Genomic DNA, 10,122 nt, shown 5'->3' with positions numbered 1-10,122 from the left:
CGGCAGAAAAAGTTTGGGAACCACTGGGTTAGGGTGATCTGATTGGTTAGGGGCTCATACTCCAGCAGATGCTGAAATAAGGTCACATTACAGATACAAATACTATTTTTTTTAAAGAAAACATTTTATAGACTTTTACAACATCACTTCCTTCCAGATTAATATTCACATTCAATAGTCAGGTTCATATTCAAAACATCACAAGATTCATGAAAGCAAAGAGCATTCAGTGTGCAGAAGGCTGAAAGGTTTTCAGTCAAACATTCTGGAGAGATTTCAGCAAAACACATCCAGCTCTTCTTCACTGTAGTACGAGCTTTTGAGGATGAGATGATTCATAAGAAAACACTCAGTAACAGCAGCACTGCTCATATTATTACCTTAGATTTCACAAAGTCAATTTGTGAAATTTGGACAATTTGATTCTATTGCAAAATAACAGCAATTTTTAAATTCAATTTAAAGCAGGTCAGCAGAAGCACGTCTGCACCTGCAACATACATTAACGATACTCACAATTCCCACCAAGCCCAAACATGTCAAAGCATTTGGCTTCAGTTACCCTTCAGTATTTATGTAATATGAACATTAAATACTGAACATAAACATTGGCCAATATGTACATTAAATTATGTACAAAATTACCAACACAGCTGCATTTAGAGTGCAGTAGATATACACTTAATTCTAATGTCATCACTTGTGTCTCCATCTTTTCTTCTGTGTTTGTGTCTCTTATCTTTTCTTCCGTGTTTGTGGTCTTTCCCACTCTGTGAATTGTGCCCTTCACCCCCCTTTGATGAGTTGGTACAGTCCAAATCCTGGGACTGTCCATTTGAGCAGGGCATCCAAGAGTCGGACCACAAGGGGGCAGTGGAGGACGTTGTAGCCACGAGAGGCCAGGGCGACTCCAGAACCGGCTCACAAAGCAGTGGGGGAGGGACAGACCCGGCATCTGGGTCAGAACACACAGAACAGGGTCAGTTAGGGGTCGGCTGCACCAGGTGTATGAACTCAAAGGTGTCACATCAAAGCAACGTTAGCCAGGTAAAAACCAACCATTATTTTTCACGTTTCACTGTCTTCACTTCTGCTCAGTGTTCACTCAGTGTCTCACTTCTGTGTACTCAGTAGTACGGCCCTTTAAGTAGAAGATGGGTGGTTTGTGTAAGGTGGGTGGTTTGTAGCAGGCTGGTTGTGTGTGTATGGTGGGTGGTTTGTAGCAGGCTGGTTGTGTGTATGGTGGGTGGTTTGTAGCAGGCTGGTTGTGTGTGTATGGTGGGTATGTACCAGATCACCCCCACTGTGGTGCTGCTGAAACCTGCCAGCCCAAAGAGCAAAGCACACGCACACGCACACGCGCACACACACACACACACACACACACACGTTATACAGTCTGAATAACATTCCAAAGTTACACTGACCATAGATAAATGTCAGCTCAGAGCCACAGTTGGTCTAGATCAACAGTATTTAATTCTAAAGGTCAAATCAAAATCTGGTGCTGGAATCTGAGATTCCTTGTAACTGCTGAACTAACTGGATGAAGGGAGGGTGGAGAACCTGGAGGTCCTGGACCTCACGGACTGGGATGTGAAGACGTCTGGTGTGGATCTCACCAGCAGTGCGGACCACATCCACGCTGAATCGTGCGTGACTCACCTGTGTCCTGCCAGTCTGGTGCACAGGTGCGCACATGCAGCGTCCGTCTGCGGAATGTGTGCTGGGGAGTTTAAACACAGCTCAATAACTGCAGCACAATTCATAAATTCATCGGGATTAAAAACTGAAACATGATAGAGGTCTACATAGAAAATGCATAATATAAAACAGTTTATTGGAATTCACTGCCTGGCGTACCGAAGCTGCTCTTGAGTGTGAGTGGACGGCCGTACAGTCGGATCCCGTCTAGCAGGTCCGCGGCGTACGGAACCGTCTCTGCGTGTTTGTAGCGCACGAAACAACAGGTGTTACACCAGATTCTGTGACCGTCGAGTTTTAGGGCCACAGAGGGCGCTGTTTCACAGTTTCTGTTCACAGACACGAGCGCTTTACGAATGCTACGGAAACTACGCTGATGCGTTTTATTTTCTTTTGTTGGTGTCCGCGAGCCAAAAAATTACAGATGCTTGTATTTACATTTTATTATCGTCTCTTAATTACATAAATGTACTTAAAGAAGACTTACTATGCCTTTTAACTGGGGTCACCAATTCTGACGGCAGCCATCAGAATATGTGACCCCACTGAATCTCCAGGTAACAATAGTACACCGTGACTCCACAATAACAGAAAACAATGAAAAAGTAACCCTAACCGTTTATTAGTATATATTTAAATATTTTATCCAAAGGGGTAGAAATACCATTCATAATGACAGCATCTTATAGAGCTTGCTTACGATGAAGCTTGCCATTTTAGTCTAAAATTATGTAACGAAACATTATTGTTTAAGTACGTTTATGCAATTAAGAGACGATAAAATGTAAATACAAATATCGGTCATCTTTTAGCTCGTGGACACCAACAAAAGAAAATAAAGCGCATCAGCGTAGTTTCCGTAGCATTCGTAAAGCGCTCGTGTCTGTGAACAGAAACTGAAATAGCGCCCGCTGTGGTCACAAAACTCGACGGTCACAGAATCTGGTGTAACACCTGTTCCCCTGGCGGTCCGTGGGAAAGGTCACCTTCAACACGGGCCCTGCCTGCTAATAGAAGGAAACTCTCGGTCCGTTTCATCCTCATTAACCTACATCTCCAACTAGAACATCCACCCAAGCGCAGTAGGTTTAAAGGTTAGTTACGTGTCTATGACGTCCACCTAACTACAGCAGGTGTTGTAGAGAGATCACCAACAGATGAACAAGTCGAACACAAATTATTTTCATTTATAAATTTAACTGATGGGCCCAGTTGCTGCCACGACGACAATACCGGCTCACACCTGCACTACGCGCATAAGCAGAAAGGTGCGAGTTTTCCAGCTAAAGTGATGACCGAATGAATCATGTGCGGAACTGGTCGTGCGGTACTGGTCCGTTGAGCCTCATATAACAGCTCAACAACAACGCAAGACACGCACAAACATCGCTGTTAGTGCAAGACAAATTCACGCATTACTGAAGCAGCGGAGACGAACTTGTGTAGGAACTACACACCTGAGTCTGTGGAGATGGAGATGTGGAACAAACCTGCAGAAACAACTCGTACAAAATCTCACCCGTCACGGAGCTGTGCAGATTTCCGACGAATAAAGTCTTATCATCGCCATTTTCAAACATTTTAATTAAAGCAGCGAAACTGATCAGATAAAGCTCGTTTAAGGGCCCCATTAGAAACTGTGACCCACATTCGCGGGGATGGTGTCTCTCCTCCGGTCGGCGTGTTAATGCGACAGCGGAGTACCACATACAGGCAGCAGGGGGCGCTGTGGGGACGCTTTAATTATCGGCACCGAGGAGCTCATGTTCACGCATGTCTACAGGGTTGCCAACTTTTGACGTTCGCTTGGAGTGAGATTTTAACCTGGAGCCGGTGGCGAGTGTATTTTATTGAGGGAGGGGGGGGGGGTGGCGAACGTAAAATGGACACAGATTCAGTGTTATATCGCCGGTGGATGGCGCCAGAGCTAGCGAACTAGTAACGTATTGAATCATATATTTGGATTTGGATCTGAGGTAAATAAACTGGATATTCTTTTTCGGCGTGAGATATCGGAAGTGTGGTGTGAGAGCGTGTGAAAACGGTCAAATGCGTGTGTCTCACGCTCAATGCGTGAGAGTTGGCAACCCTGTGTCTAGGAAATATCGTGCTGCCGTCATAACACAGCGGTAATTATCACTCGGGTGAAGTTATTGGGCTGGCTAGTTTAATAACAGAAGAAAGTTATTATTCACTATTTGAGTGGGAAGAACCTCTGAACATACCCAGCTGCTGTCTTCACAAACACAGGCAGCTTCCTGGAACAGGTAACACCTCGGGATCGTGTTTCACACAGGAATGCGCCACCTCCCCGTGGGCGGACCCGAGAGGCAGTAGTGACACACAAGGAGGTGTCCGGAGAACCGCAGACCTTCCCTCCCCGTCCGGACTCCTGGTAGAAACGTGCAGCTATTTCCCAATGAGCGTGGTGGATCAGCCTTCCTCTCCAGAATGGTAAGGCGCTCTATCGCTCTCGCTCGCTCGCTCGCTCTCTCTCTCTCACAGGTGTCTCTACTTGACATTGAGTTTTAATTATAGTTTTAGTGTATTGTGTGTGTGTGTGTGTGTGTGTGTGTGTGTGTGTGTGTGTGTGTGTGTGTGTGGGGTGGGGTGGGGGGTTATCTCCCCTCCCCGAAGGGCTGCTGGGAACGTGTTCTAGCGGAACGAGACATGTCAAATGAGGACTGTAACACGGTTGTGCTGGGTGACACTGTTTGAGGATCGGTCAGAATTAAAGTGACATGGTTTTGGGATCGGTTTTGTTTTATGAACTAAGGAAAGTTGCAGAACAGAGCAATGTTGGAAAACAGGAGGTAAACGTATGAGGGTGTGTAACTAGCCAGAGGATCCGGTCTGTCCTCCTCACTGTAGTTTGCCCTGTCTGACATTTACATAGATGAGAAGACAGGGCGCCTGGTTTTAGTGTGAGGATGAAATATTCTCTGGTCATGTTGCTCTGACTGAGACAAATCAGGTGTTTGTATTTGGAGGAACAAACGTGGGCTGCTATACTGACTTGTGTCTGAGTAACTAGAACTGTAGTTTAAACTGTTGGAAACTACCGTTATGCTGCCAAACTACCATCTTCTCCACCAGGGCCGTGCAGAGACCTTTGGAGGGGCAGGTGCTCAAAGTGAAAAGGGGGCACATGGAGCACAAATTTGAAACACCATACAGAAACATACCTTGAAATATAACAGTTTGATTTGTAGCAACCCTTATTCATAAATAATATAACATGGAATCACAACATACCATATTATTGTCCACATCTCATATCTTTGATAGAGAGCAAAAGTAGTCTATATCTATAGTCTATATTTACCTGATTGAGTACATTGAACAGCTACTGTTGAGGGGGTTGGTAGAGACGCTGTATTGTTCTGATATTGAAGTGACTAAAAAGAGCATGGGAGAGATAGTGGCTGATTAAAATAAGTGTTATGTGATCATGATAAGATGCAAAGATAACTAAGATTAAACATGGTCCATACTATAACATTTTATTTGAATTTGTAGTGAAAGCAGAAACAAACTACAAATACAACAAGCGACATTTTGCAGGAAGTGCCACAAATGTCTCAGACCGAGTCATCAGATCTACCAGTGTTTAAGTGTCCAAATCAGCCTAGACTACATGTTCACAACGTGCTGTTGATAAAATCACATGTTAAAAGACTTAACGGTATCAGGCCGGTGTTGCCCCAGTGGTGTGCATGTAAGTTTAGATAAGGATTTATGGAGTGAACATTCTGCACTTTCTTTATATACATGTGAGCTAGTATGTGGTCCAGTATACACACATCTTAAAAACACTTTATCCAGGACTTTAGTCTGACAGTGTTCTTGACACTAAACTGCTCAGATGAAGATATTTATATTTACACTCATGGCATTTAGTAGACTGTCTAATACACAGTGACTTACAACAGTGATTTAGTTCTGTATTTGATAGAGACTACAAACTTCTTCTACAAGTCTCTCTGGACAAAGGTGTCAAATGCTGTAAAAGTAAATAATGTAATTGAATATGTATCTGGAATTACTTATCTCTGTGTGTGTGTGTGTGTGTGTGTGTGTGTGTGTGTGTGTTTGTTTGCAGGATTACAGCTGTAATCTGTAGGAGGAGACATGACCTCCAGAATGAGTGTCTCTGGGGAACAGCACACACAGAAAGGAGAGAGGTGAGAATAACACACACACAAAGGAGAGAGGTGAGAATAACACACACACACACACACACACACACACACACACACACACACACAAAGGAGAGAGGTGAGAATAACACACATGAGACACACATGGGGGAACCAGCCAGGAGTGAGTCAGAGTCATCCAGGAGTGAGTTACAGTCACCCAAGAGTGAGTCACAGTCACTTAGGAGTGAGTTACAATCACCCAGGAGTGAATTACAGTCACCCACACTTGAATTCCCACTTTGGAAACAACAAATGAATCGCACCATTCTGTCACGTCTGGCTCCGCCCTCCTCCACTAACTGTCCTCTCTGTCGTCCTGGTCCGTGTGTGTTTTCCTACCCTAACCTTAACTCTCTTAAATCCTGCAAGTGTGTCACACCTGCTCTGCCCAAACAGAACATATTCCCAGCTGCTTATGGGGGATACAAGTTCTAACTCTGGACATTTTGAAGTTCTCTTTTGTAACGCTGGGTGTGTTGTGGAGTGAAGAGGTGGACACAAATGCTGAGGAGAGTGAGATTTATTAAAGGGAATTCCATAATCAGGGTGGTACAAACAGGTCATGGTCACATCATCAAGAGAGTCCGAAACATTTATATTTATATTTGCGGCATTTAGCAGACGCTCTTATCCAGAGCGACTTACAAAGTGCTTTGCTTCTGATCACAGAATTCATCCTAGGTTATAGTACAGATAGGCCAGAATTCAAGACACCATTGAGTCAGACTACTACTACACTACAGGAGTCAATGTCATTACCAAGTGTTTTGCAAGTTAGACGTTTGCCAAGAAGCGCAAATAACCATAGACAGACATACAATTTAAGAACAACGGCAAGTGGTATCAGCTGAGTTAGTGCTCTGGTAAGAACTCAACAAACAGGTGAGTCTTCAGTCTACACTTGAAGATAGCAATAGACTCTGCAGTCCTAGCAGCTAATGGAAGATCGTTCCACCATCTTGGAGCCAGGATGGAGAATAGTCTGGAGCTTTGTCTTCCATGAGACTTTAAGCATGGAGTTTCAAGTCGAGCCAAGCTTGAGGTTCTAAGTGTTCGCTGTACAGATCGGTTTTTGACCATGGACATCATGTAGGGAGGGGCCAGTCCATTTTTGGCTTTATAAGCAAGCATCAAGGTTTTATATCTGATGCGTGCCGCTACTGGAAGCCAGTGAAGAGAGCATAGTAGAGGAGTCACATGTGAGAACTTGGGGAGATTGAAGACCAGTCGTGCTGCAGCATTCTGAATTAGTTGTAGAGGTCTGATGACCCATAGAGGAAGACCTGCAAGTAGGGAATTGCAGTAGTCCAGCTTAGAGATTACTAGAGACTGCACAAGCACTTGAGTAGCTTCCTTTGAAAGGAAGGGTCGTATTCTCTGTATGTTGCAGAGGAGAAATCTGCGGGATCTGGTCAGCTTTGAAACGTGTTGAGAAGGACAACTCGTTGTCCAACGTTACACCCAGGCTTCGTGGAGTTTCTGATGGTGTTAACAAGATGTTCTCAAAGGAAACTGTGAGGTCGTTGTGTGGGTTTAGGGTTCCTGGAATGTACAAAAGCTCAGTTTTGCTAGGGTTGAGCTTCAAGTGGTGAGTAGTCATCCATGAAGCGATATCTGCCAAGCATGCCGAGATACGCCTAGAGACCTGGGTGTCAGAATGAGGAAAGGAAAGAATTAGCTGGGTGTCATCAGCATAGCAATGATAATAGAAACCATGAGACAAAATAATGTCACCAAGGGAACGAGTATATAAAGAGAAGAGAAGAGAAGAGGGCCTAGGACCGAGCCTTGGGGGACTCCAGTGGAAAGTTTACATGGATTGGATGTAGATTCTTTCCATGTTACCTGATAGGAACAGTCTTCAAGATATGACTGGAACCATTTCCAAGCAGAGCCAGTCACACCTAGGCTAGAAGGAACAGAGAGGAGGATGTTGTGGTTGACAGTGTCAAAGGCTGCAGAAAGATCTAGAAGAATTAAAACTGATGATAGCTTGTTAGCCTTGGCAGCATGGAGCTTCTCGGTCACTGCTTTGAGGGCAGTTTCTGTTGAGTGTGCCTGTTTGAAGCCAGACTGATTAGGATCATGGAGTTGGTTCTGGGTGAGGAAGAGAGATAATTGGTCATAGACTGCTCGCTCCAAAAGTTTTTGATAGAAAAGAAAGAAGTGATACCAGTCTGTAGTTGTTCATGTCAGAGGTGTCAAGTGTTGCTTTTTTCAGGATTGGTACCACCCTTGCCATCTTGATCACGGTAGGTACATGACCCAAAACTAAGGAGTTGTTGATGATTGCCGAGATGAACGGAAGGAGTTCTCTTGACATATTCTGGAAAAGAGTGGAAGGAATTGGATCCAGTGGGCATGTAGTAGGATTGCTAGAAGTCAGAAGTTGATGTATCTTGTCTGAGGAGAGAGGGGAGAAAGAAGCCAAGGAGTTGAGTGTTAGGTTAGAGATACTAGTAGGAAGGTTGGGAGCTGGGGAGAAGGACTGATGGACTGCTGCAATCTTCTCTTCAAAGAAGATGACAAAATCCTCAGAAGTGAGAGAGGATGGAGGAGGGGGTGAGGGAGGGTTAAGGAGTGAAGAAAAAATACTGAATAGCTTGTGTGGGTTGGATGCAGATAATTCAAATTTCTTTCTGTAGTAGGCTGACTTTGCTGATGTGACTTCCAGTGAGAACTTTGAAAGGAGAGATTGATATGAGCAGAGGTCTGAATCTAGGCGACTTCTCTTCCACCTCCTCTCTGCAGTTCTTAGATCTCTCCTGTGGCTGCGAAGCACTTCAGTTAGCCAGGGGGTGGATGGAACAGATCTCTTAAGCCTGGGGGAGAGAGGACACAGAAGATTGATGGATGAAGAGAGCGTAGAGAGGAAAGTATCAGTAATTGTGTCCAGTGAGAGAGAAGACAGACAATTCTGATGAGGAAGGGAGGACAAAATAGTGTCAGCAAGGGTTGAGGGATTGATGGAACGCAAACTTGGGTGAAAGTAAGAAGAATGTACAGGGGAAGTGTGAGTGGAAATGGCAGACAGGGGGAAAGAAAAGGATAAAAGGTGATGGTCTGACAGGTGGAGTGGGGTGACTGTGATGTCCGATATTCTGGTGTCACGTGTAAACACCAGGTCCAGAATGTTGCCTGCTCTATGAGTCACAGTGGATGGGTTGATGGTGAGGTCAAATGACGACAGCAGAGAAAGGATGCAAGATGATTCAAGTTTGTCGGATGGAAGGTTGAAGTCTCCAAGGAGAATGAGGGGGTTTGCTTCAGTGGTGAATTGACTAAGGAGGGTATCAAGTTCGTCAATGAAGTTCTCAAGGGAACCTGGAGGGCGATAAATCACAATGATGTGAAGAATAGTGGGGTAGGATACAGTGATAACATGGAACTCAAAGGAAGAAATTGAAAGAGCTGAAAAGGAGAGTTGGGTGAAACGCCACTCTGGAGATAAAAGTAGACCTGTGCCACCTCCCCTTCCAAGGTGTCGTGGGGAATGAGTGAATGAGAAGGCAGAGGACAGAGCAGCCGGAGTTGCAGAGTTCTCTGGAGTGATCCAGGTTTCAGTCAGAGCCAAGAAGTGTAGTGAGTGGAGGGATGCGATAGCTGAGATGAAGTCAGCCTTCTGGACAGCAGATTGGCAATTCCAGAGTCCTCCAGTCACTGTGATTGGAGTTTGTGGTGAACATTGTGGGTAAGTTAGGTTCCTGATGTTGCGATGGCTATGATGGTATCTACGTGCACTGTGTGATACATGCACAGGAATTGGCAGACACATTATGGATTAGAACAAGCTTTATGGATACTAGTAGGGAAAGAAAATGGCAGAATAAGTTGAGACTTAGCTGGGTTAGAGAATCAGTGTCTTTGGAGGAAAGTAGATAAATCAAGGAGCGTAGAATCACTGACTGAGGTCAGAAGCTGCTGCAAGGTAGTGATACAGGTAGTGATATAGGAATGTGAGTGTTGTACTGAGTTCAGGTAATGATGATGTAGGAATGTGAGTGTTGTACTGTGTTCAGGTAATGATGATGTAGGAATGTGAGTGTTGTACTGAGTTCAGGTAATGATGATGTAGGTATGTGAGTGTTGTGCTGAGTTCAGGTAATGATGTTGTAGGAATGTGAGTGTTGTACTGTGTTCAGGTAATGATGTAGGAATATGAGTGTTGTACTGAATTCAGGTAATGATGATGTAGGAATGTGAATGTTGTACTGTG

General features: G+C 44.5%; 1 protein-coding gene, 1 long non-coding RNA gene and 1 pseudogene across 18 annotated transcripts in view; 1 reads left to right on the top strand and 2 right to left on the bottom strand.

Annotated features, from left to right (window-relative positions):
• Positions 1 to 10,122, top strand: part of LOC143487815 (NACHT, LRR and PYD domains-containing protein 3-like) — a 98,531-nt gene that overhangs the window by 60,790 nt on the left and 27,619 nt on the right. For 3 of the 14 annotated variants that reach the window (XM_076987021.1, XM_076987020.1, XM_076987019.1), the window contains exons 1-2: positions 3,874 to 4,158; positions 5,807 to 5,888. The exons of 7 other annotated variants lie outside the window; for them this stretch is intronic. In XM_076987021.1, coding sequence (XP_076843136.1) covers positions 5,836 to 5,888 — 53 coding nt within the window. In that variant the 5' untranslated portion in view covers positions 3,874 to 4,158; positions 5,807 to 5,835. Of the gene's footprint in view, positions 1 to 3,558; positions 3,681 to 3,744; positions 3,834 to 3,873; positions 4,159 to 5,806; positions 5,889 to 10,122 lie in introns of those variants that run through there. 4 more of the 14 variants (XM_076987015.1, XM_076987016.1, XM_076987014.1 and 1 more) reach the window with 4 other exon arrangements.
• Positions 129 to 3,527, bottom strand: LOC143487821 (uncharacterized). 4 transcript variants are annotated; one of them, XR_013124383.1, is made up of 5 exons: positions 3,162 to 3,527; positions 1,666 to 1,726; positions 1,291 to 1,321; positions 1,060 to 1,141; positions 129 to 955 (listed from the first exon to the last, which is right to left on the bottom strand). It is a non-coding gene; the product is annotated as an uncharacterized LOC143487821 (long non-coding RNA). The 4 variants fall into 4 exon arrangements; XR_013124382.1 differs by having other exon boundaries at positions 1,291 to 1,726; XR_013124384.1 differs by having other exon boundaries at positions 1,291 to 1,726; positions 3,224 to 3,527.
• LOC143487741 (uncharacterized) lies at positions 6,759 to 9,681 on the bottom strand (annotated as a pseudogene).

Source organism: Brachyhypopomus gauderio, unplaced genomic scaffold, assembly GCF_052324685.1.
Source record: "Brachyhypopomus gauderio isolate BG-103 unplaced genomic scaffold, BGAUD_0.2 sc50, whole genome shotgun sequence".
NCBI lineage: Eukaryota > Metazoa > Chordata > Actinopteri > Gymnotiformes > Hypopomidae > Brachyhypopomus > Brachyhypopomus gauderio.
This window is presented reverse-complemented; position numbering and strand designations above follow the sequence as displayed.